This window comes from Aspergillus campestris, assembly GCF_002847485.1.
Source record: "Aspergillus campestris IBT 28561 chromosome Unknown P168scaffold_14, whole genome shotgun sequence".
NCBI lineage: Eukaryota > Fungi > Ascomycota > Eurotiomycetes > Eurotiales > Aspergillaceae > Aspergillus > Aspergillus campestris.
The window spans coordinates 174,684-199,955 of NW_020194349.1; the positions used below are offsets into that span (position 1 = coordinate 174,684).

Below are 25,272 nucleotides of genomic sequence, written 5' to 3' on the forward strand. Positions count from 1 at the left end.
TCTATCCAACTCCATATCGACATAATAATTACCCAAGATTTAGCTAAGTGGACTGTGGACGTGCACTGGATTTTTGACTCGATCCAGATCCTGCAGACACTCCACTACCTCTTGCAATAAGAGTTCGAACGACCCATCGAGGTAGCTATGGGCTGTGAAGAACTCGCTACACATCAACAACGGAATGGGCGTCAACGGATGGACCTAGAAAGCATCAGAGTGATACCCAGGAGACAGCCTTCAACGGCACTGAGAAGACAAGGAATACCTTGAAATACCCCAATTGTCCCTGCAACTTCATCAATCCCACTACTTCGTGCGCGGCCAGCACGCACAACCGCTCATATTCAATCATCCCCAGCAGGTGGTCTCCCGTCTTCCAAGCCACCGACTCAAGCACGTTATGTAAGAAAAGGATCATTGTCTGCGCAATTAATCGGGCAAAGACACCCATCGAGTCGGCCTGGGTTGTACCACTGAGCGCTTGGATGCGTGCACTCAACCGCTCATACAGCCACTGATGGCGCGTCCAGAATCCATCGGCCAGCCCAGTCCCGCTGAGTTGCTCGACAGCGACCTTTTGGCGATGCGACAAGGCCCGTCCACAGATCGTCGCCAGCACGATGCACTCTCCAAACGAGGACAGAGTGGCCACACTCCCACCCGCGGAAGTTGACATGGACTGCGCCATGATTTCGGGCAAATACGGCGCAAGCACCGGCTGGCCTGATTGGAACTCCTCCTCGGGCGAGGGAAGACGAGTCGATATCTGCTCCTCATCAGCACTGCACTACGTCTGTACAAAAATGGTAGACCAACCAGCTGCTCACTAAGCGTAAACGGCAGTCCGTGGTGAAAACTAATCAACCGGTCCAGCGAATACGCCATCCAGAACGTCCGACGCTGCTCCTCAACCGCCGTCCAATCCACCAGCACATACTCCGCATCGCGAGCCAGCGCAATCGGACTAGTCGGGTCGTCAATCTCGTACAGCCGCATACCCAAGACCAACCGACAGCAGCGGCCTACACTCATCCACGCCTGTTGTGGCGACAGGTGCATGTACTCGTAGAGAGAAATGAGCACCCACGCCTGGGCTTGTTCCATACCCAGGCCTAGTCCGTCCGGACGCGGACTCTGCTGATCCAGCATGTCCAGCATGCGTCGTGTCTCTTGGTAAAGAATGTCACGAAACGACTGGAACTGCGCGGAGAGCGACGCTGCGACCGTCCACATGGCGTGCTGCAGGCACAAGCGCTCGTCACATTTACGTGGCTGTTTTGCCCACGCGTGGTATCGCCAGCGTTGGAGAATGGGGGCGAATGGGTGTACCCGGTCGAAGTATAGCTGGTCTCTGCTGTCGTTAGCCTTCTGCCATCATTCCACATACTGTTGATAGCTCGGTAACATACAAATCAGCACGCATTAGCTCTGATACCAGTCCACCTTGTCGCAGGGACGAGTCAGACGCCGGGGGGGATTGCGAGACGGCGGCCGACTCGTCGGTGAAGGGCTCCACCCCCAGATCAGACACAACGGCCATCTCGCGCAGTTGATCTTCCTCAGAGTCCCCGTCAAGCAGAGTGCCGGCGAGCAGAGTTGGGATCTGGCTGTGCATTGAAAGGTTTTGTTCCGCCAGACAGCGTTCCAAGGCGGCTGCACTGTCAGTATCAGTGATTAAGCTCTCCCAGTGCCCAGTAGGGGAATGGGGACAGCCTACCGATGCGGGTCCGTAGAGTTCTTAACTGGCCCTTTCGTGGGCCCCGAGGCAGTCGTGCTGTGTTGATCTTGCATTCGATGCCCGTCTCATAACAGACCTGACACTGCGGTCGTCCTCGGTCACAGCGTACCTTGCGTCGACGGCACTCCTCACAAGCGGAACCGGGACGCTGGCGCGAGACGGGGGGTGAGGAGACCATTGTTGCTCTTGTCTGGTAGTGTATCCTGTTGAGCTAGGGGTCGGATGGAATAGGATTGGATTGTTGGAGGAGGGGCGGGGGTTCAGGGTCTCCCTGCTGTGTGAGGTGTGAGAGACTGCGAGGTTCTCCAGGGCACGTCTATCCACTCCGTTTACCGGGGGGGGGGGGGGGGGGTGGCAGCGCCGTCAAATGTGTGGTATAGATAGTATAGTACAAGAAACCAGCTAAGGCAGCTTAATACGATAAGAAAAAAGGCCTTCGTATCTCTGTTGCGGGATGTCTATAAAGTTAGGGTTTGGCCTCAAGTCAGCCATCCCGTACTCTCGTCCATCCTATCTGTGTCTCGAGTTGCTTCTTCTTCCTTCCTTCCCTTTTTTTATTTTTATTTTTATTTTTTTTTTCTCATTTGGCTTCTTTGTCTGTTTTCCGCCTTCTCTTTGTTGGCTTCATCTCACTCCAGTCCCATATCTATTTCTCTTGTCCCTCCCATCCATGTTCATCACTCCATGGCGCCCTCAGAGGCCAGTGGTAGGACCGCGTGTGTCTTCCACAGACAAGATGCCAATTGTTAGGTCCTGATGTGGCCTGGGCCTGGCGATTGAGAGCACATATCGACCCTTTCTTGCAGGCGAGGGGCGTACATCACTGGTGGATTGGCATCTCAACGGGCCTGCATGGCGTCGATGGCATGCATTGTATCCATACCGCAGTGGCAGGGACCACCGTCAACACAATGCTGCTGTGGAGCGACCGTGCGGTGCGCAATGTCTGAGGGAAATAGAGTCGTGGTAAGCGTCAGTGCTTGTCGTCCATCTCTCCCTTCCTTACTAGAGTCCCCCTGGACCCTGTCGCAGGTGCATGAGAACCTCTATTGCTGCTATAAACCTCTCGAATGACTGATCTGTGCTCAGGAACCGGCAATCGGTGTTCCGCTCCGTCCGTCGTCGGGAGATCGACGCCTGATCCAACCAGAGTAGGCGCCCCATACGAGGCATGGTGAGACATGCTTCGTCTGCCGTGTGGCCGGCTCTCAAACCGGTCGGAAATATATGGCTGTTGTGTCAGGTCATGACCCAAAGAAGTACTACGTGTGACACCCTCTCCTCCTTGGGCTAGGCAATGCCTGTGGTGGGTGCAATTAGGGTTGGTGGGCCGTGCCAGCATCCTGCAGGTTAGAACGCACAGTCGATCCTGGAACCATCTGTTGGAAATTGCTGTCACAATGGTTTGGTATCTGGTGGGGGTGTCACCAGGTCTTGCATACTGCCTTTATTCGGTTCTTTGTTGGGTGATAACCTGGATGTCCTGGTATAGATTCTGTTACAGACTCTGCTGCCAGTGACGCTAAAGCCTGATGATGCTTCGATTGGTAAAAAACCTACGGAACTGTCACTGAGCCTGGATCTACCCCTGTCAATTGTATGGAGTAGACATGTCTGTATCCCTGCAGCAGATTTCTTTTTCCATGGTTCGGAAACACCGGGTGTGGCATCTGCAGTGTCAGCTATACAGAAAGGGGTGATTCACAGGATAGAATCACCTGCAGAGCCCTGTCACTGCTAGACAATTTGTCATTCATGAGAATCAATCATTGGGCCATGTATGACCAGTTCTATTCACAACTCGACCGGTCGTTGAATAGTTATCCAGTGATTGCTGGGGAGATTCTTAATCTGGGCATTTATTTCCAAGCTCTAACCAGCAAACAACCTTCCCACCGTCTCACTCATCCTCCTCCATCCATCATTCCTATCCCTCCGTATTGGTTCTGGTTTCATACTTCGTTATTCCGTGTCTGTTGTTGATCCAGTGGCATCAGTATCTCGCTGGCATAGCCTCCACAATCTTGCATCTTGCTGCTGATCGTTTCCTCATGGCGTCATTCGACCACATCCGAGACATTCTCGGCCAGCTCCCTCTTCTGCAGAGCTATACCCACATCCTGCTGACTTTTTCTTTGAAAGCGGAAGATCGCCCGGCGACTCTTGAGGCTCTCGAAGTCGCTGCCCGCCAGCTGGTCACGATCGTCCCCTTTCTGGCTGGAAAGGTCGTAAACCAAGGCCGCGTCGTTGGGAACTCTGGCGTGTACACGGTGGCGCCACATGAGCCATGGACAGCCCCCGAGCATCGCATCGTACATGTCCAAGATCATTCGGATAAGCTGCCTTCTTACGAGGCCATGCTTGCCGCCAGTGGTCCGACCACCATGTTTCCCGGGTCTCTGCTCGCCACTCGTCGGGCCTTTCCCGAACGCTACGTCGAAAGCGACGAGGATCCCGCTCCGGTCATCGAGATCCAGGCCAACCTGGTGGAGGGCGGACTGCTGCTCAATATCGCGGCTCAGCACAACATCATCGACGGCAACGGTATTTTCCAGGTCGCCAATCTCCTGTCCACCCTCTTCAGACACGAAACCATCCACCCGCTCGAGCTCGACGAGGCCAACCGCGATCGCCGCGTGCTCATCCCGCTGCTGGGACCCGATGAGCCTCTTCTGGACCACAGCGAGCTGAGACCTCCTGCCATGCGTCCCATGATCTTCCCGTCGCTCGCGAATTTCCAATGGGCCTGCTTTCGCTTCCCCCCGGTCTCATCGACCACCATCCTCACCGAGGCCAACAGCCGCCCAGCGGATTTCCCCCCTGGTATCACGAGCGTCTCAGTCAACGACGCATGGACCGCCTTCCTGTGGCAGCGCCTGACCATCATCCGCCTCGCCCAGGGCGACAACTACACCCCAGAGACAATCAGCAACCTGAACCGCGCACTCGACATGCGTCGCGTCCTGGGCATCTCGCCCGCCTACTTAGGCCACATGGTCCGCGTCGTGCACACGCGTCTCCCAATGGCCGAGCTCGCCAGCTCATCTCTGTCCAAACTCGCCGGTCTCGTCCGCCACCGCGTTGTTGATGAAAACACGCTCTACGCCGCGCGCAGCTACGCCACCTTCCTCGCGAACGAGCCTAACAAGGAAAACATCGCGTACGGCGGCGCGTTCAACCCGCGCACCGATCTCTCCTGCTCGAGTATGGCCCACGTGCAGGCGCCCAAGTTCGGCCCGCTTGGTAAGCCCGATATGCATCGTAGGCCGACCTTTGGACCCTTGCCTTCCGTGGGCTATATTGCTGGTGAGGGAAAAGGGGGCTGTTTGGGAGTCACGCTTTGTTTGCAAGAGGGAGAGATGATGTTGCTCCGACAGGATGAGAGATGGGGAGAGCTGGTCGAGTATGTCGGTTGAGAGCACTCTTGCAATGCTTGTACTAGGATGATGAATGGGACTAGGCTGGTAATGGGAATGGGAATATGCTAGAGGATGGGAATGGTATGGAGAACGGGAATGTACTAGAGATTGGGGATAGTCTGGAGAATGAAAATAGTCTGTACAATTGAAATATGCTGGAGAATGGGAATAAGCTCAATGAGACAGCCAGAATAGCTAATAATGTGTGTAAAAAGACAAGACGCAATGATATTCATTCTATTCAAGATCCCTTCGTGATGCCTTCTTCCTCCCTCCCTCTACATCGTCACCTGATCGTCCTCCTCCTGTTCTTTCTTCTTGTCACTTTCTTCCTCATCGCTATCCGACTTCAACGCACGATTCAAATCATACTTCTTAACAAACACACTCAGCGCCAGCCCCACTCCGGAAATCCCACAACACACAGCCCAGATTGCGCGCAGGCTGTCTGTATACGCCTGTTTCAAATGCGCTTTTGCCATCTCATCTGTCATTCCGCGCATTGTCGTCACCAACGCAGCCGCATCGCGAGCCAGCTCATCCGCCCGAGGCGCCAAATCCACGTACCCCTGTAAATGGTGACGCATGCGATTCTGAAAGACAACTCCTCCGACAGCAATGCCTACTGCCTGACCAAATGAGCGAAAGAACACGACCATAGCGACCGACGCAGTGAGATTATGGCGTGTCGCCGACGCCTGCACGGCACAAACTAAGGCGGCCGTCAGAATCCCGATGCCTATACCCCCGGGCACGTTCAAGAAGATCCACGCCACGGTCGGGGTATCCACCTCTAGCAGACAGAGAAGACCCGCCCCCATGGCGCTGATGCTCCATCCGACCCATAAGCCCCAGCGGTAGTGACCGGTGGCGGTAACGATCAGACCGCAAAAAATGGCGGCGGGGGCGATAGTGAAGGTCTCGGGGAACAAGGCGACTCCGGTGAGAATGGGACCAAACCCGCGGACGGCTTCGTAGTAAAGGGGGAGGTAGTACAGGGCGCACCAGAGGTTCAGACCCTGGAGGAAGGAGGTCGCTAGGGCGATGGTGGCGCTACGGTTGCGGAAGATGTCCGGAGGAATCATCGGCTCGGTGGAAACAAGGAGCACTTCCCAGATGCAGAAAGCAACAAGGCCTGCTGCGCCGACGGATAAGGGCACAACGGTGCGCCATGACGACCAGGCGTGCATGATGCCCCCCCAAGAAATGGGGATTAGCACGGCGGATACGCTCCCGATGAAAAGTACAGCTCCGGTCCAGTCCACACAGGCGAGCTTTTGGTGAAGAGATCCCTTCGGCGTCGGAAGTCGGAAGAAGAAGACCACGAGGAAGCCGCCAATACCGATGAACGGGAAGTTGATGTAGAAGATCCAGCGCCAGGAGGCCTTTTCGCTGAACCCACCGCCCAAGATGGGGCCCAGCACGGAGCCCACACTATACATGGCACTGAGGATGCCATAGTATCGGCCCCGCAAACGTAGCGGAACAAGGTCCGTAACAATGATCTCGGAAAGCACTGCGATGCCGCCGCCGCCAACTCCCTGAATACACCGGCCGATAAGGATGTCGGTGAAATTCTTGGCAATGCCGGCGAGAAGAGAACCGATGGAGAAGAATGTGAGCGACACGAATAGGACCGGACGACGGCCAAAAATATTGGACAGAGTTGCAGTAGTGGGTTGGAATACTGTCCCTGTTAGATGTGGATCTTGCAGAATTGAACTAATAGTGCATACCGGTGGAGCATAGCAGGAACGAGGTCCCACTCCAGAACGCCTCCATTGCCAATCCATGCAGCTCAAGGGAGATTTTCTATCCTGTCAGCATACGCTCTCGAGTGGAGACGATGCACTTACCGGCAAAGCCACCGATATAGAAGTTCCATCCAGCGCAACCATCAACGTTAACACCGACAGCGTCAGGAAGACCAACTGTCCTCCCACGGAAAGCTTGAAATTGTCATGGTCAGAGATCTCTTTGCTCTGTTTGCTGTCCTCTCCGAGCTCCATATCCTCAAGGTGGTTCATCTCTACAGTCTGTCTCTCTGTCTCAGGCTGTGGCATGCTAGCGCTGGTAAAGCCTCTGAACGCCATAATGGTCTAACAATATCCGATCCGACACCCCCGATGTCGAATACGGAGATTGTCTCAGATGAATCACCCCGTCGAGGTTGGTCTTAGAACGGCCCTCTTAGGTGAACACATCATCTCGACTTATTTCCCAATCCAAGATATCGACGTACTTTCGACTCCCATCGCGGTTACACATGTCCGGGCCAAGATTACTCCGTCCGGTCTGGTCCGACGTCCGATATGTTTGAGCTGGTCTGGCCAGATATTCATTTGGTTTCAGACGGACAGCTGCATTTGATCATGCCCCAGGTTTCATGACCTCGGTGCGGCATGGCCGTGGGTGGAGCTCTTGGTCGTCAGGTGGACTCTGCAGATACGCAGGGTTTGAGGCTATGTCTATGTGACGCAAAGGAAAGCAACGCCCCGTTGTGCGTAGGGTCCTCGGAATAATATCCCTGATCGACTATCCTCTCACCCAGTATTCGTCACAGCAGGTATCTTGTGCCACCGGTATTGTGAGACTTAGGGCTATCTTCTATCAACCCCTATTGCTGCCTGTATGGCTTCACACGTGACTCGAGTCTCGGTGATTGCATTTTCAGACATTCACTCGAAGATACTGAGACACACGTGACATGTATACTACAACTACCAGACATAAGGGCGAGATGGTGAACTATGAGATGGCTTCATCTTCATCTTTCTCAGCTTCCTCAGAGCTCTCAGACACCCATCGAGACCATCGCTATCACCATCCACAATGGCCTCTTGCAACCTCTTATCGAATTCCATCACGACATCATCGACCATCCCTCACAATATCTCTAAACCCAACCTTGATGCAAAAAAACCCTCGAAATTGCAATCATTGGCAGTGGCATCATCGGCTCGATACTCGCCCTCGGCCTCCATAACCGTGACATAAACGTCAAAGTCTACGAGCAAGCCCGTACTCTGCGAGAAATCGGTGCTGGCATTGCTTTCACCAAGAACGCTCGCAAATGCATGTCCCTAGTCGACAGCCGTCTGCCAGATTGCGTCGCCTGCGTGGCTACCATCAACGGGGACCCCGCCAATCCGAACAACAACATGCAATTCCTGGACGGCTACACCCATTCCCCGGGACAGGACATCGGGGTGGATCTGGAGGGTCATAAACTCTATCGACTGTACGGGGGGCCGAGGGGCTTCGAGGGATGTCATCGGGCTCACTTTTTGGAGAAGGTGATGGAGTTGATGCCATCTGGCGTGGTTCATTTCCAGCATCGGCTGGAGAGTATTGACCAGGGGGATGGGGGGAGACTACTTTTGACATTTTCCGATGGGAGTACTGAGGAGGCCGATGCTGGTATGTCTTTTCTTCCCGTATCCTCACTTGCCATGGCACAACTAACTGATGGAAGTAATCGGGTGCGACGGCATCAAATCCCGCGTCCGCCAGCTCCTCTTCGGTCCAATCAACCCTATCTCCTACCCTCACTATACCCACAAGATAGCGTACCGCGGCCTGGTCCCCATGGACACGGCAATCGCGCGTCTCGGCCTCGACCGCGCCCGCACGCAACACATGTACGGCGGACCAGCCGCACACGTCCTCACCTTCCCCGTCGCAAAACAAGCCCTCATGAACATAGTTGCCTTCGTGGCCGACCCGACCGACTGGCCTCTGTCTCGCGCAATGGCGCAACCAGCCACGAAGGCCGAAGTCGCCGCCGTCTTCGCAGACTGGGGCCCCACCGTCCGGGCGATCGTCGATCTGCTTCCCCCCGAGATGGACAAGTGGGGCGTCTTCGACCACCTGGACTATCCCGCCCCGACATATTCCATCGGCCGTGTCTGTCTCGCCGGGGATGCAGCGCATGCCTCATCGCCACATCATGGCGCCGGTGCTGGGATCGGCGTGGAAGATACGCTCGCGCTATCGGTGTTGCTAGACGGTGTAGCCCGGGGCGTGGAGAGCGGGACGGTGGTGGATAAGGCGAAAGCGCTGGAGACGGCATTTGCAGCTTTCAGTTCTGTCAGGCACGAACGGTCACAGTGGTTGGTGAAGAGCAGTCGCGAGGCCTGCGATATCTACGAGTGGAAGCATCCGGACTTCGGGACCGACATGGACCGTGCGCATGAGGAGATTACGCGGCGATCGCATCGTATCTGGTATTTTGACATTGAGGGTATGCTGGAGGAATTGGAGAAGAGATACCAGGAAAATATGGCAATCATTTGATACTGGCGTGGCGATATTGGTGGTGTAATGACAACTGTCTGTCGAGGGCCAGTCGGGGGTGAATTGTTCTTTATGCTTGGATCTGCTTTCCCATCGTTTTTACTATTTTCTTTTTATTGTGGTTTACCTTTACCTGTCTTTTTTGTCCCTTGCTGGACTTTTTTTACTTTTCATATTTTTCCTTGATTCATGGCTCGATCATTCTTTCTGTTTTCACGTCTCAGTGATAGTAAAGCAAGCCAGTTTACAGTGAACAAATCCAACAGATACTGCACATTTCCTTCATTAAGTATGGAGTAGAGTGGATATTACTGGTATCTGATATCTTAGTAGTCTAATACTCCATGGAATATGCTATCATCCTTACCTTTTGGGGATAGATTGCTATTATTCTCTTCAGTTAGTATTTTTAGTTTCATTGTACATCTTCCACCTTCTTTTGGGTGGCAGACTCTATAGATATATATATATCCGGGCGAAGAAAATATTAAATTTCCACACCATGAACAAGTGAGAACTATTATACATCCTAGTTATAATATATAGTATGTTATACCATGCTAGTATACTATTATCATTTTTTTTCTTTAGGTTTGTAATGATAAAGTCTGTCCCAGGCCAGACTTGTAAATGGGTGGTTGCAAATAGTTCAACACCAACCGACCATGTAAACATCAAGGGCCTTCCTATCACTCCATATTCTACAGATTCTGATGTTTTATATAAAATCTTAACTGTCACTATCATGTTTGGCAATGTCATCTCAGCAAGTTATTAATTATTTCTATTGATCTGAGGATTCTTGCTCACAAATGTCACCCACACCAACAACAACATTGTAGATATTGATCGAAGTCTACTGCAGTGTCACGCAGTAGAAAGAGACTAATTACAATTCACTGTTATCAGTATATTAATGACCAACTATTAAATGAACACAATGTGAAATACATTCATTCCAGCCCAAAAAACCATTAATCAACCCTTAATTCAACTGCTCTTGTCCAACCCCAGAATCTCCGCCAGAACCGGACTGCCCGTCAACTCAAAAACCTCTCGGATGTAGTCTTCGTCTAGAGAGAACGGCTTAGCCACCAAGTTCGGGATGTATCGACCCTCCAGCGCCTCGAAATCGACATTTCCCTGGAAGAGTCCCGGCTTGTGCAGACACTGGCGGAACCGATCCACCGTCGACCGCAAGTGGCTCGAGTGGAACGGCACGTCAATGCCCTGCAAGGGGATCGTCGCCTGTCCGCGTTCGAGGGTGATCGGCAATGCCAGCGACCGAGCCTGGCCAATGAGGTCCCGCGTCAGCGTGTGGAGCTCGCTCGTCGCGTCCGTCGCGTGAACTACTTGCTGAACGTGTTGGGCACCATCGGGAGCTTGCGCGATGCGATCGATGAGCTTGCCGAGTACGTAAAGGTTGGCAGTCTATTGGAAGTTAGTATTACGTTCTCGGGGTCTGTGGAAGAGCCATACCGTTCCCGCACACACGTATTGCTCTCCCTCCAAATTATAGTTCACAATCTCCAGCAGCTCTTGGCTCTCTGAGGCTATTATCTTCACTAAAATGCCAAGCGCCGCTTGATCAAAGACTAAACAAACAAAGGAGCGTAGTTAGCTTGAGTCTTGATTCGAAAGCGAAGGGGGGATCTTACATTTGCCCACGCGTCTCGGGTTAGCTGCCACCATGCCGTACGTAGCGCTCCCCTGCTCCGGCGATACGGAGGCCTGCATCATCAATCCCCGGTAAAAGGCCAGTTCGACTAGAGCCTTGGTGGGCACATATGGAGATAAAGCTGCCAACGCCCCGTATTCGCCCAGGGAGTGGCCAGCGTACATGGCGCCCTGAGAAACATATCCCTGATTCCGCATCTCCGCGAACGTTGCCGCTTCGAAAAGCAAGATGGCTGGTTGTGCGAACTGGGTCGAATACAATAGTCCTCGGGCATCACTGAAGGTGTATGACGTGGATTCGGGAGTGATGTTGGCCAGCACGGGTTTCTTGGTGCAAACTCCATTGGGAAGTACTACTTCAGTCGTGATGTCGAGGTAATTTTGCTTGATCTTGCGCCCTTGACGACCGCCAAAGTGGATAGTCAGCGTCTTGGGATTGTTGCGAATAATATCCAAAATTGACCAGCCTGTGGCTATTAGCTCGCGGCTTCAGAAAATGGATTAGGCCACTTACCGTATGTTTCAAAAATATGGGCGTCGATGTCATCCCACAGGGCTTTGGCGACTGAGCTGCTCTCATACAATTCCAGTCCCATACCTTTGCTCTGACTACCTTGCCCGGTAAACAAGTATGCCGTGGCGGGCTGTTCAACCTCGGCCTCGGCCTCTAACACAGTCTCGCTGTTCTCTTTGCGACGTGCATGGACGCCAAAGCGCATCCGGCCGTCAACCATGCCGACATGCTCGAGCTCAACCACCAGCTTCTCCAACGGCATCACCATGCTGGTAAAAGTGGTCGAGAACCTACGCAGACGTGTCCAATCCCCGCCAAGAACGAGGTGCTCAAGACATGATGCGGCGACTGCTGAGGTGCACATCCCATGACATAGAGTTCCCGGTAGTTCGGCCAAAGTGGCAAACATTGTCGAGACATGGATGGGATTGCAATCTTTGGAAACTTCGGCATAGGGTTGGTTAGAGGCCGGCATCTGAATGTCGATCGACGACGGCCCAGACCAGCCGGGTGTCTTGAACTCAATCGTATTGCCAGTCGGTGACCCTTTACGCTGAAAGTAATCGAGGACAGGATTTCCAACACAGTCGCTGCTCTGGAAGTCCACCAAGCCGACCTGCTCCCATTGATATCCCCCTAACTGGGAGACTGCGGTTCCCGTAACGTGGAGACTGCTATATCCACCATCCTCTTTGAATGTGATATGACTTTCCAATTCGAAAACGACAGTCTTGCCAGTCAAGGACGGTAGGTCGCTTTGTGGCTTGAACCAATCTCGATCGAGTAAGATTGTCTCATCGAGCTGCGACGGCAGCTGAAGTGCCCATGCTTCTTTCGTTCGGCGGAACGTGTTCTTAACGGTGTTGGAAGCACCCCGGAAGAAGAATGTCGATGCCACTTTCATGACAGGGTATCCAGACCGAGTGATTTGTGCTTCCACAACCACTGTTTTCCCTGTCTCTCCCACATGCACAGCCTGGACGGTGGCGCTAGAGTTGACGGTGTCACCAATACGCAGAGGCTCCGCTCCGGAGTAGTATTCAAATGAATTTGAGCGATGGACCAACTGAAGCAGATCGGCGTCGATTTCGCTCAGCACCAGAGGCCGCGAAATGACATCCCAGACCACGATAATTCCGATACTTATTGGTAGGTTTTGGGACTCCGGGAAGATGAGCCTGTAGTCTTGGAAAGCCGGGCCCACGGCGTCAATGTAAGCCTCTAGCAAATCTCGCGTCAGATTCATTTCGGTCCCCTTGAATGTATCGCGCATGCTCATGGACGAGTCACTATCGCCAAACCAAGTTTTGCTGTAGAAGGACTTGACTCGTTTATTCCGACAGTCCATTACCTCATTCAACGAAAAGGGCACGCGGCCGGGGTCAAACTGGTACATGAGCTGTAAGGGTTGTGAATTCATGGGATATGTCATTTCGACTAAAATGTCCACCCCGTTATGGCATGATGCCCGCATTGACGACATTGACTTGGATGTACCCATGGTGATATCAACAATTTCCGGGTGATCGGGGTCTGTGTGAATGGTAGCATGAGGGCTACTGTCGAGCAATTGGCGAAATGGGTTCATACATCGCGTCTCATTCTGCAAGATCATCCTGTCGCCCAACAGAGCTTGCATCCAGGGAGGCATATCCCGACGATGATCGAGAGAATGTGCTGATGGAAAGTACCCATTATTCATGGTAACCGACGTGGCGGAATTGTTTGCAATAAGATCAATTGGGATTTCCTTTCCCACCGCTGACACTGTGGACCAAGAATCAGGCGTAATTGGTCCGCTGTTCAAGCCCAGTGTGCCGTCGTCTGATATGTTCTGTTGAATGCGATTGACCAGAGATTCCATCAGCGAGTCTAGGATCTCTTTTGCTGATTCGTTTCGATCCTGAGAATACTGGGCTGCAACTGGTCCATGGAGTATGCAGACCCGCTCTGCATCCTGTCCAACAACGGCATCAATGTCCTCTGACTGCCACAGTGAATCTTTCTTGAAGTAGAGCTCGAAGTCTTCGTTGAGGGCGGGGATAAAATTGACCGGTTTCTGCTTAGGCCTCTTACACTCCATCAGAAAGAAGGAGCAGTCTTCTGGGTTTAGTACCTTTTCTGACGCATCAGAGCACGCCCGGGAGAATGTACTAGTAAAGGAATATGGGTTCCCCGCCAGAGCCTCGCGAGTCAAATTGCCGCCTTGATCGATGTTACTGCACAGTCTGCCCAAAGCCCGGATGGCAAAACGGAAGACGAAACCCACATAGGAATCATCGATCCATCGATTTTGACCAGCAATATACATCAGTTCGATACTGCGAGTGAGCACCTCGAGATAAGACATCTCCTCGAGACTGACCACATCTCCGGAGGAATTGCGACCAAACCACGGCTTTGCAAAGTCCGCGTTTAGGCGGTTGATGATCCGCTCTCGATGTTGGCGCAAAAAAGCTACGCGATCTTTGGCTGGTAATTTGAAAACGGTTTTATCCAATTCTGCCCACAGCAGCACGCCCCTGGTTGCCACCTTGTGGATGGGCTCTCCCATTTCCGACCGAACGGTAATGATTCCTCCAGCGGGACAGTTGTACGTTTTCTCCCATTTTTGATCGGGGACTCCGGGTGTATTGGTAATAATGGCTTTGACGGCAGACGAGGTATGGGCTTCTCTAGCCACCATCATGCGACTACCGAGCAGCACGCCATCGAATGGCATTGGAGCATGGCCGAAAGAGGTCGACCAGCAGCCAGAAATATAGGGGTAAACACTATCACCGTCGCCAAAGCCACTCCCGGCAACCAGGTAAAGATTGGAACATTGGCGAATGAGTCCATACGTGCTCAAGATCGGTGAGTGGAAATCTTCGTACGAGTGGTGTCCTCCGCCACGCCCCCCGGTCCACTGCAGGATGATAGGGAAATTTGGATGAGACTTTGCAATTTGCACCACCTGTTGGATTGACTCGATGGATCCTGGCTTAAATCCAATGTGACGGATCCCTAAGGTTTCAATGTATTCGGCGACAATATCTGGCGATGGGATTCCGGCCCCAATGGTCAGTCCGTCGATGGGAACTTGCTCTTGGGAAAGTCGACGTAGGGCGGAAATTTGCCAACGGATTGCCCGCGGATTAGCGTAAATGATATTGCAGGTGATTCCGCGCCCAGGAGGAATATTTTTCGCCAATTTATGCACAGCAGCGGAAAGATCAGCCGCGCTGTGATAACCTCCAACTGCGAGCTCCACGTGGTATCCGGAGTTAATGATGGCGGACACAAAATCCCAATGGACGGTGGTGGGCGTCATCCCCGCCACCATGACTGGAGGGGTCCCTAGTAGACGACTGAGACGAGTTTCCAGCCCAGTAATACCGCATGTCGTCAAGCGTGGCTGAAACCGTTGACCCCAACTTTGGAGCCTGGGAGAAGTATCCAGCAAACGAGGGGAGAAGAGATCTCGCATTGTCCCGATATCTGGATCACGACTGTCAAGGTCGCCGCCTTGGATGACGCGAATTCCGTATCCATCGTTGACACGTTTCACCAAGGGACCCAATCCGCCCCGGTCAAATACGATAATGTGTGATATGTGCGGTGTGCTCAAAAGCGACCTGTGTGTGCCGGGAGGTCCTGCCAAAGCCGCAGGCCAGTCACATATTTCCTGTGCAATGGCATCCAACGCAACATGGAGTATATTCCCAACATTGCCCCGAAGATCCTGGCCCGTGCGCGTGTGGTAAACTGGGATGTGTAGCTGTTCAGGAAGGATCTGCTTTCCCTCCAAATGCTGCTTCACCAAGTTTGCGGCTCTTCCAAGATATGGTGTGTGGAATGGTGCGCTGATTAGCAGGAATCCGTAGTTGATGGAAGGATTCCGGTTGCTGAAAGGGACTCGGCTTTGATCTTTAGGAGGCCCCACAACGGTGTCCAAGTAACTGCATAGGTGTGAAAGAGACGATACGGGTCCTGCCACGACGTATTGATCTCGCGCATTTATCAGAGCCAGATGTATCTGAGCATTCTCGGACAAGCCCTTATTAACCCGGTTCAGAATGGCGCCCATCGTCGGTTCTTTGATCCCCTTGACAGTAAGCATGTAGGAGGGAGTGTCGATGTTGTTTGAAGAAGATATGGCAGAAACACAGCTGCGAGGCGCTCCATGATGACTCTCCCATCCCAACCAAAAGAGTGCTTCCACAATCAAACGACAGTTGGCGTAGAACGAAGACCATGAGTCTGACATGGCCACAACGACGGACACCAAGAGTCCCTGTGAGTGACCCGTTGTTGCTCGCAGCAAGGCGCGCAGCTCCCCAGGCGTGAGGCCTAACACATAGCAGACCACTGTGTACCGTGCCAGGCTCAAGACCCCGATGATGGGCACGCTCACGGGCGCACTCGCAACAAATTCCGTGTCGAGTTCCCCGAATTCTGGCTCGAGCCACAATTGAAGGTCTATGGCGCGGCCATGATAGTAACGACTACACTTCGGCAGCTGCGAGAGCTCAGACAGCAGTGGCCCAACAGTAATCACAAGGTCATTGAGAATTGGGTGGTAGATATCGTAGATCTCTGATAGTTCTTGCACACATGTACGACCCACGTCCCCCTGGCCTCCGAAGACCGCCATGGGCTGGATTAGGTTTCTTTTCACATGATCAACAAAAGCGCTGCGGGTACTGTATGATCCAGCGGCATGAACAATATGATGCTGCAGGCCTTGGTCGCCGCTCGCATTCACTGCTCGGTAGTAAATTTGTAACCATCGTCTTCGTTTGGTTGGATCATTCGTAGTCTCCGCCACAAAAGAATGGATATCGATGGTCTTTCCCAACAGAAACGCTCGGTTGAACGCGTTCAGAGCAGCGAATAAAGCCGGAAATCCCGTCTGCTCCACCTGTATGAAGTCGAGATACGCCAAGGCTAGGTCCACTGGCGACTGGATGTCATCATCTGTTTCCGATCTGCCTGATAGAGATGAGAAGAATGCATCCTTCAACGATTGTAGTAGGGTAAAGTATGCTGCATCTACTGGAAGAGCCAGTCGAATACCGCAATGATGAAAAACAACATCAATCGTGGCGGGTGGGATCACCAAGGCATCTGGAGACCCAGGAGACACAGAAGAAGCAGAAGTTGAAGGAGTCAAAGAAGGGGAAAAGGATGAGGGATGTGAAGGATGAAGCGCCATCGGAACGGATAAGTCAGGGGGTGTGACATGTGAAGCCTCAGGCATGACAGGAGAGGAGATGGAGATAGTGAGGTCAAAGAAAGAACTCTCTCTCACACTCTCTCTCCTCCCTCTTTAAATACCCCCCCAAGCACGTGGTTTGTGCTTTGCCACCCCCAAGGCTACCTGATATGAAGATAAGTGACTCGACTTCTGGGAGAGAAAACTCTGTTACTGTGATAACATAAACAATTAGATACAGGAAAGGCTACCCCCTAAAAATAGGATCAAAAGGATAAATCACTGGTGACCTAAAGCATCATTGGAACCTATTTTATTCACTGATTTCGCCCCTCTGACCATATATATGGACCCTTTTCTCACTCTGAGTCATTTCTATTCTCCATTCTGCAACTACCAACACAGGTCAGACATCCTGATCAGAGACAGTGCTTGTTCACACATCTATCAATTTGTACCTTCTGCTGAGCGCACGCATCCGAAACAGATTTGGATCAGCCTGCGAGAGTTAGCTAGATAATACTAATCTCTATCCGCCATCGGAGTTTTGAAGACGGAGTTTTTAATTTACTGTGCCACCTGATGGAACTGATTGACTTGTGAAAGGAAAGTAATAATATTCGGACTGAGCCTATCGCATAACTACAACCACGCGGCTCTTCGGGACGACGCTTCACCGTTTATTTGACACGTTATTGAGGCAGGGTCTACTGCAGGGTATGAAATTTGACGTCCCGTTGGTTACTCAACAAGATCAAGCAAAAGACAGGGATAGGGCTAACAGTTGACAGAGGAGCCATAGGCTGAACATACGGATTACCGTCATTGCTGGCTTCTGATTAGCAAATCGAGCGGCCCACGAGATATTGTCCACTCACGGCACCGTTAATCAAGAGACTAGAGACGAATCGGTTTTCTTGTAGACTTTGCAGAACAAGATGCGCTCGATCCTGAACTTTGCGGATCCAGAGGACCGCAAGGAGTTAGCCTACAGGTTATTTATTGAAATACTCTCGTGAGTCGATTCCCCCGCCCCCTACTAGTATACAGGCACTAATCTTTCAGGTATCAACTGGCATCACCGGTCCGATGGTAAGTTCATCACCTGGTGGTGGAGCATGCTCTTGCTAGCTGTCGCTGACGACTATAGGATCGAGACACAAACCCAACTACTCCATGCCCTTCCCTCTATCGAGCGGTTCGTTGAGGTTGGCCCGCGTACAACACTAGCTACAATGGCCAAACGATCGTCTTCAAAATACTACGCAGCATTCGCACCGTCCCAGTGGTCCCAAATCCAATTTCTATCTTCTTCAGACAATAGCGATGAAATCTTCTATCGATATACGGACGCCGATCAATCGTTGAAGCTGTCTTTAACGCCAGCGCCACAAATACAAACCATTGAGAACTCCGCGGGTAAATGTCTTTCTGACACGCGGCCCAGGATCAAGGCTCTACCACCACCCTCATTCCAGACAGAAAAAGCAGCCCCGAGAGTGGACATGGCTTTGTCGACCGCACATGTGGTTCTGGCCATGACAGCCCAGAAACTCCGTCGGCCCTTTTACCAGGTCCCAATGAACAAGACAATTAGAGATCTATCAGGAGGTAAGTCTCTAGGCTCCATAGTAACCAGACATATGCTGATGGAATAGGGAAATCTACGCTTCAGAATGAACTGGTAGGTGATCTGGTTGCAGAGTTCGGCAAGGTCCCTGAAGGCGCCGAGGACATGCCTTTGGCTACACTAAGCGAGGCACTACGACATGGAGCTTCCATAAAGCCGGGGAAGGCTATGTCGAGCTTGATATCGAGGTTCATATCCGGAAAAATGCCCGCAGGGTTCAACCAAAACGCTGTTCACGATTATTTGGAAGCACGATGGGGTCTGACCAGATCGCATTCTATCATCCCGATTTGCCTGGCCACTTCAGTGGAGCCCCCTACCCGACTGGGAACCTCCGAGCTGGCCAAATCGTATTTTGACGAACTGGTTCAACGTTATTCAGAGTTCTACAACATCTCTCTGGATATGTTTGACGTGGATCGTGATGATACAACCCGGGCAAAACAGGTGACCGTGGACTCGGCCACGTTCGAGCGCTTAAAGGGCGAAAATAAGGATTTCCACAGGAAACATTTTGAGTTCCTTGCCCAGTATCTTGGAATCGACCATCACCCACGAGGACAGCAGTCCGACGAGATATTAGGTGTACTGGAAGTACAACAGAAGCTTGACCGATGGAGCGATGAGTTTGACGAACAATTTCTACACGGGATCAGACCGATTTTCAACCCACGTCAGGTGCGCAACTACGATTCCTGGTGGAATTGGGTGCGAGAAGACCTCATTCGCTGGATTCTCGAGAACTGGCGGAAATCGACAGACGGTATCCTTTATCCAGTTGACAGCCGGCTGGCGATGATTTTGAACAGATGGCAGTCTAGCTGCACAGACATAATCTCATCCTATCTGGACTCGTCTCCCTCCTACCTGAGTCGTTCGCCGCTCCAGAATTGCAACATACGACCCCTCTTGGCCGAAATCCGAAGGCTCGGAGACGAAGGTTCTAGTGCCGATCCACTGTTTGTATACAGACAAAAGCCGATGGGGCCTAAGACTAGCTTTACCCAATCTGCTAAGATGGAATATACAGAGACGTGTCGACCGGTTGGCTCATACCTTGACGCAGTGCGTCTGGGCCGCCCATCACCTATCGACCAGAAATTCACCACCCCTTTCGTACACATCAAGACTCGACGGAAGGAAGAAGACTGGCTGTACGACCCATTTGCCACCAAGAATTATCAAACCGACTTACAGACAGGATCTAGCGATGGGTTCAGCTATAAGGGCAAAGCAGTTCTGGTGACGGGTGCCGGCCCTGATTCGATTGGAGCCCACATAATCCAAGGCCTCTTGAGCGGCGGTGCTCGCGTCGTTGTCACTACGAGCCGGGAGATCTCTGCCAGCGCTGGATTTTATCAACAATTGTACCGTCAGTATGGCTCTAAGGGCGCGTCTTTAACACTTCTACCTACGAACCAGGGTAGTAGAAAGGACTGTGAAGCTCTAGTCGAGCATCTCTATGGCGCTGACTCCCCAGTGGGTGGCGATATTGACTACATTATTCCATTCGCAGCCATTCCGCAGACCGGAGAGCTCGAGGGCCTGGACGGGCAACAAGAGCTCTGTCTTAGAACTATGCTAGTTAACCTCTTGAGGCTGATTGGATTTGTTCGCCGTGAAAAAGAAACTCGTCGCATCGAGACCAGGCCGACCATGGTAATACTGCCCATGTCTTGCAACGAGGGTACCTTCGGGGGAGATGGCCTATATGCTGAGTCAAAGATCGGCTTGAGGTCGCTTTTCAACCGGTTTCAATCAGAGAGTTGGTCTACCTATGTAACTGTATGTGGCGCCGTCATCGGGTGGACACGAGGCACAGGGTTGATGCGAAGTTCCAACATCGTGGCCGAAGAAATTGAAAAACTCGGGGTGATGACATTCACACAGGCTGAAATGGCATTCAACATTCTCGCTCTGATGAGGCCAGCCATCACAACCCTAGCAGACGAGGCTCCCATCTATGCTGATTTGACGGGTGGGCTGGGTTCAATGTGGGATATCAAAGAACGAATCTCCTCAGCTCGCGCGAAATTAAACGATAAGTTGAGGCTGCAAAATGCCCTTGCAGAAGAAAATGCTCGTCACGAGGCAGTACTGTATGGAGCCAAACACCAAGGACCCAAGCAGGAGACGCCCCCACGCTTGTCTAACCTATCACTCGCATTTCCTAAAATCCCCGGGCTCAAAGCATTCCGAGAAATCAAGGCCAATCTACCCCGTCTATATGGCATGGTGGATTTATCTTCCACAATAGTCGTGGTGGGTTTCTCCGAGCTGGGTCCTTGGGGAAACGCACGCACGCGGTGGGAAATGGAATACCAAGGGAATTTCACATTAGAGGGCTATGTCGAGATGGCCTGGATCATGGGCTTGATCAGACACGTCGACGGAGAATTGGAGGGAAGTCCTTACGTTGGATGGATTGATGTCAATACACAATCGCCCGTCCCGGATAATGAAATCCCCCACAAATACCACGATCGTATCATGAGACACAGTGGAGTCCGACACATTGAACCGGATACGACATACAATCCTCAACGAAAGGAGTATTTACACGAGGTGGTCGTTGAGAAGGATCTACCACCATTCGAAACCTCCTTGTCCACTGCGGAGGACTTCAAACGGCGGCACGGGGAGCATATTTCACTGCAACCAATAGAGGGAACAGAATTTTGCCGTGTGTATGTGAAGACTGGCGCCATAATGATGATTCCAAAGGTAGTTCCGTTTGAGCAGGTCGTGGCAGGGACCATCCCGAAAGGTTGGGATCCTGCCCGCTACGGAATTCCGCGAGACGTTGTGGAACAGGCGGACGTCACCACGCTCTATGCTTTATGCTGTGTCTCGGAAGCATTTCTATCCGCAGGAATTGTTGATCCCTACGAGGTGTATCAATACATACACGCGTCGGAACTTGCAAACTGCCTGGGAACAGGCGGTGGTCCCTTGAAGATTATCCAGAAGATGTACCGCGACCGCTACCTGGACCGCCCAGTCAGGGGCGACATCATTTCAGAACACTTCATGAATACTATGGGGGCATGGATTAACATGCTTCTGCTTTCCGCTGCAGGGCCACTGAAGACACCCGTGGGTGCATGCGCCACGGCCATTGAGTCGCTGGATATCGGTTGCGAGGCCATTCGATCCGGAAATTGCAAAATGGCAATCGTTGGTGGGTGCGATGACTATGGTGAAGAATTGGCATACGAATTCGCCAATATCAAAGCCACAGCCAATAGCACAGACGAACTATCCAAGGGTCGTCAACCTAGTGAGATTTCACGCCCTACGGCCAATTCACGCAGCGGATTTGCGGAATCAGCCGGGTGTGGAGTGCAAATCATCACCACGGCCTCGACAGCCCTGGAAATGGGATTGCCAATTCACGGCATCATCGCATACACACAGATGGCAAGCGACCAAACCGGCCGGTCGATTCCCGCGCCGGGCAAAGGGATATTAACCAGTGCTCGTGAGAGCGAGGGTGCTAGAAACTCTCTATTGCTCGACTTCAAGCTCCGCCGGGCATGTTTTGACGACGAATGCAAAGCTATGAACTCTCAGTTGTCTAACGGCGAATCTGTCGAACATGTGAGGGATGCAGTGGATCATGTCCGGTCTTTGAAATTCAAGGACACACAACACCGATGGGCAAACAACATTCGCCTCCAGGACCCTTCCGTCTCGCCCATGAGAGCAGCTTTGGCGACCTGGGGTCTGACCATCGACGATATTCGGGTGGTCTCCATGCACGGAACGTCGACCAAGGCCAACGAGATCAACGAGGGAGATGTCATCAATACTCAAATGGATCACCTCGGTCGTCGGCGGGGAAATCCACTTCTATGCGTCTGTCAGAAGTCCCTGACTGGTCACCCTAAAGGCGCGGCGGGTGCCTGGCAGTTGAATGGGTGTATGCAGATGCTTCGGGATTCTATCATCCCAGGAAACCGCAATGCAGACAACATTGACGGCCATCTCCGACGGTTCGAACACCTTGTGTATCCGATGGAGACAATGCGAGTTCTACAAGTGGATGCTGCCATGCTCACCTCGTTCGGGTTCGGTCAGAAAGGGGCGATTGCAGTTGTAGTCGCACCCAGATTCATTTTCGCCTCGATCGCGGATGCTTGTTACAACGACTACCGAGACAAAGCAGTGAAGAGGCAACGGGTAGCAACCACTGAATTCATCTCCCGAATCTTCAATGGTCAAATGGTCCAAGTTAAAGAAGATCCACCGTGGAAGAACCTAGAAGCTATGCGCGCCACTTTTCTCGACTCGAGTATCCGCCTCGTCGACGGTGTGCCTCGAAAGATCCAAGGATCACCTAAGGGGACATGGTCCCAGCGAGAGCTTGACACTATAAATGGGGGTCTTGTGGGCGAGGATAATGCAGAACCACCAGCCCTTTCGAACCAGCTTCAGAAAATGCTGCAAGAGGTTTTGCAACGGCCGAACGCATCCGCACCTTATGAAATTGGTGTCGACATCGAAGACATCTCAAACGTCAGCATCGACAACGACAGTTTCTTGGAACGTAACTTTACACCCGCGGAGCGTGAATACTGTTTGAATGCACCCGATCCGCAGTCCTCATTCGCGGGGCGTTGGTGTGCGAAGGAGGCTGTATTCAAATGCATGAAAACAGTGTCTAAGGGAGCCGGGGCAGACATGAAGGATATTGAAGTTCTCAGCCATCAGGGCATTCCTCGGGTTATTGTAAGTGGTCGTGACATCCAACTCTCTGAGAAATCCACTGACAAATTCACAGCTTCATGGGAGGGCCAAGGCAGTGGCTGATGTGAAAAAGTTCAGCGGCATCGAGGTGACTATCAGTCATTCCATGTATACCGCTGTCGCCGTCGCGGTGAGCGTTGGGCGAGTTTGACCTTTGGATAGTGACATTGGATTTTATGTACCTTTTTTGCTCTCTTTTTTTCTTTTGTTGATGTGATAATTTGTATCTCAAGCTAAGCAAGATAGAACCCAATCAATTTCCACTCTCAACGCTAACACAGCGGATTAACTACAATGCATGTATCGAGTAGACTTTTCACTCACGTTTGACTGGATAGATGGAGAACTGGCCGCTTTCGATTACTTGATGGAATGCAGTGGGTCGCCAATCACGCTGGACCGACTGGAGCTCTGTCTCCATCTTTTCCGACCAACGCGCTGGATTTCGTACCCATGGAGCTCGTCTTCTACACCCCCCCGCATCCATGAACGAAGGGTCCCTTTATATGAGGCATGTCGGCCTAGATGGCAGCTCCTGCGCACCTTGAGTGGGCCCATCATCCCCACAATCCTTACAATTGGCCGCCCCGAAAGAAATGGATGTGTATGCTCACCTCATGCTGGGTCACCTTCATCGTTGGATTGAATGCCACCTCTATCACGACCGCTGCCGAGCCGATCTCGCGCGACTTCGACCTGTCCAATGGCTTCTTCGAGTATAATTTCTTCGCCGTCACGGCGTGGAATGCCGCGGCTGCAATTGTGCCGCTGGCCACTCTGCCGCTGATGGAGACTTACGGAATGCGAGTTGGCTTTGTGGTGCGTCCCAGACTTGCATTCCATACTAGGTACCTTCCATGAGCTGATAAGCGTAAAGACGTCATACATCCTCTTCACCATCTTCATTATCCCCCAGGCATTAGCGCAAAACTTTGCCACGCTGGTGGTGTGTCGCGCGATCGCCGGGGCTTTCGGCGGGACCTTGCAGAACAGTGCAGATGGACTTGCATCCAATATCTTCCTATCGCACCGAGAGCGCGTGTTCCCCTTGACTCTATATGTCTTCACGCTGGTTTTCGGGGTGACGATGGGGCCAGTTCTTGGTGCAGCTTTCCAGCCACTGGGATGGCGATGGTCAGTATACTCCACATCTTCCCCGTTGTATTCCACCACTCAGCATTTGTACAGGGTATTCTGGATTGAACTGATAATCTACGGCGCTTTTGCACCCATTGTCGTCATCCTCATGAAAGAAAGCCGTGGCCCAATCCTGCGCGCCAGACTCTTCCCCGATTCAGACACCACCACCAAACCCACCAAAAGCGAAGCTATACGCACATTCAAAGAGACCATCGTGCGCTCCGCTCTCCTCCTAACGACCGAACCAACCGTAACAGTCTTCACCCTCTGGTCCGCCTTCGCCTTCGGCCTCGTCTTCATCTCCACGCAATCCATCCCCATCGTCTTCAGCGGCACTTACAACTGGCCCTCGCACACTGACGGCCTCGTACAATCTGCCATCGGCATCGGTCAAATCCTCGGCCTCCTCCTCACAACCTTCTATCAAAACCGGCTCTACACGCGCAGCGCAGCCCACAACCCCGAACACCCGGGAACACCCATCCCAGAAGCAATCCTGCACCTCTCCATCCCCAGCACGGCCGTCGCCCTCGCAGGCGGCCTCTTCATGTACGGCTGGAGCACGGAGCAAACGCACTGGATTGTTCCGGCCATCGCGCTCGCCCTCATCGGGTACGCTATTATGGTCATCGTCACGGCTGTTAGTATCTACGTGACGGACTCGTATGCAGGGTATGCGGCGAGCGCGATCGGCGCCGTCGCCTTCGGGGAGAACATCTTTGCTGCGTTTTTGCCGCTCGCTGCTAAGCCTATGTATCTGCGCTTGGGGTATCAGTGGGCGAGTAGCTTGCTGGGGTTCGTGGCGGCTGTGTTGACGCTTGCGCCGGTTGTGTTGATCTGGAAGGGGAGGGCGATTCGCGAGAGGAGCGTGGCTATTCGGAAGATGAATATCGAGGGGTTGTGACAGTC

The 25,272-nt window shown here is 52.4% G+C and overlaps 7 protein-coding genes across 7 annotated transcripts; 4 read left to right on the forward strand and 3 right to left on the reverse strand.

Annotated features, from left to right (window-relative positions):
• Nucleotides 1–39: 39 nt before the first annotated feature.
• Nucleotides 40–1,919, reverse strand: P168DRAFT_243908 (transcription factor domain protein; the record flags this gene model as incomplete). The annotated part of the gene is made up of 5 exons (XM_024833892.1): nucleotides 40–204; nucleotides 269–769; nucleotides 820–1,354; nucleotides 1,413–1,656; nucleotides 1,721–1,919. The coding sequence occupies 5 exons, from the start codon at nucleotides 1,917–1,919 to the stop codon at nucleotides 40–42; spliced, it is 1,644 nt and encodes a 547-aa protein (XP_024689052.1).
• Nucleotides 1,920–3,792: 1,873 nt separating this feature from the next.
• Nucleotides 3,793–5,157, forward strand: P168DRAFT_243913 (uncharacterized protein; the record flags this gene model as incomplete). The annotated part of the gene is made up of 1 exon (XM_024833893.1): nucleotides 3,793–5,157. One exon carries the CDS (start codon nucleotides 3,793–3,795, stop codon nucleotides 5,155–5,157), a length of 1,365 nt encoding a protein of 454 aa, XP_024689053.1.
• A 285-nt stretch (nucleotides 5,158–5,442) lies between these two features.
• On the reverse strand, nucleotides 5,443–7,703 carry P168DRAFT_259876 (MDR family MFS transporter; the record flags this gene model as incomplete). Its single annotated transcript, XM_024834642.1, has 3 exons — nucleotides 7,017–7,703; nucleotides 6,897–6,972; nucleotides 5,443–6,847 (listed from the first exon to the last, which is right to left on the reverse strand). Coding segments are annotated over exons 1-3 (1,716 nt in total), but the record flags the coding sequence as incomplete, so codon positions are not given.
• P168DRAFT_330288 (FAD-dependent oxidoreductase) lies at nucleotides 7,554–9,644 on the forward strand. The gene is made up of 3 exons (XM_024841570.1): nucleotides 7,554–7,660; nucleotides 8,108–8,580; nucleotides 8,636–9,644. Exons 1-3 carry the CDS (start codon nucleotides 7,563–7,565, stop codon nucleotides 9,454–9,456), a joined length of 1,392 nt encoding a protein of 463 aa, XP_024689055.1. The 5' UTR covers nucleotides 7,554–7,562; the 3' UTR covers nucleotides 9,457–9,644.
• A 770-nt stretch (nucleotides 9,645–10,414) lies between these two features.
• P168DRAFT_275704 (beta subunit of fatty acid synthase) lies at nucleotides 10,415–16,844 on the reverse strand (the record flags this gene model as incomplete). Its single annotated transcript, XM_024835511.1, has 4 exons — nucleotides 10,415–10,887; nucleotides 10,936–11,021; nucleotides 11,115–11,600; nucleotides 11,648–16,844. 4 exons carry the CDS (start codon nucleotides 16,842–16,844, stop codon nucleotides 10,447–10,449), a joined length of 6,210 nt encoding a protein of 2,069 aa, XP_024689056.1. The 3' UTR covers nucleotides 10,415–10,446.
• Nucleotides 16,845–17,782: 938 nt separating this feature from the next.
• Nucleotides 17,783–23,374, forward strand: P168DRAFT_243687 (3-oxoacyl-synthase; the record flags this gene model as incomplete). The annotated part of the gene is made up of 6 exons (XM_024833878.1): nucleotides 17,783–17,859; nucleotides 17,910–17,936; nucleotides 17,995–18,455; nucleotides 18,503–22,786; nucleotides 22,838–23,205; nucleotides 23,258–23,374. The coding sequence occupies 6 exons, from the start codon at nucleotides 17,783–17,785 to the stop codon at nucleotides 23,372–23,374; spliced, it is 5,334 nt and encodes a 1,777-aa protein (XP_024689057.1).
• A 374-nt stretch (nucleotides 23,375–23,748) lies between these two features.
• On the forward strand, nucleotides 23,749–25,267 carry P168DRAFT_336260 (MFS multidrug transporter; the record flags this gene model as incomplete). Its single annotated transcript, XM_024841726.1, has 3 exons — nucleotides 23,749–24,042; nucleotides 24,101–24,357; nucleotides 24,412–25,267. 3 exons carry the CDS (start codon nucleotides 23,749–23,751, stop codon nucleotides 25,265–25,267), a joined length of 1,407 nt encoding a protein of 468 aa, XP_024689058.1.
• Nucleotides 25,268–25,272: the final 5 nt, after the last annotated feature.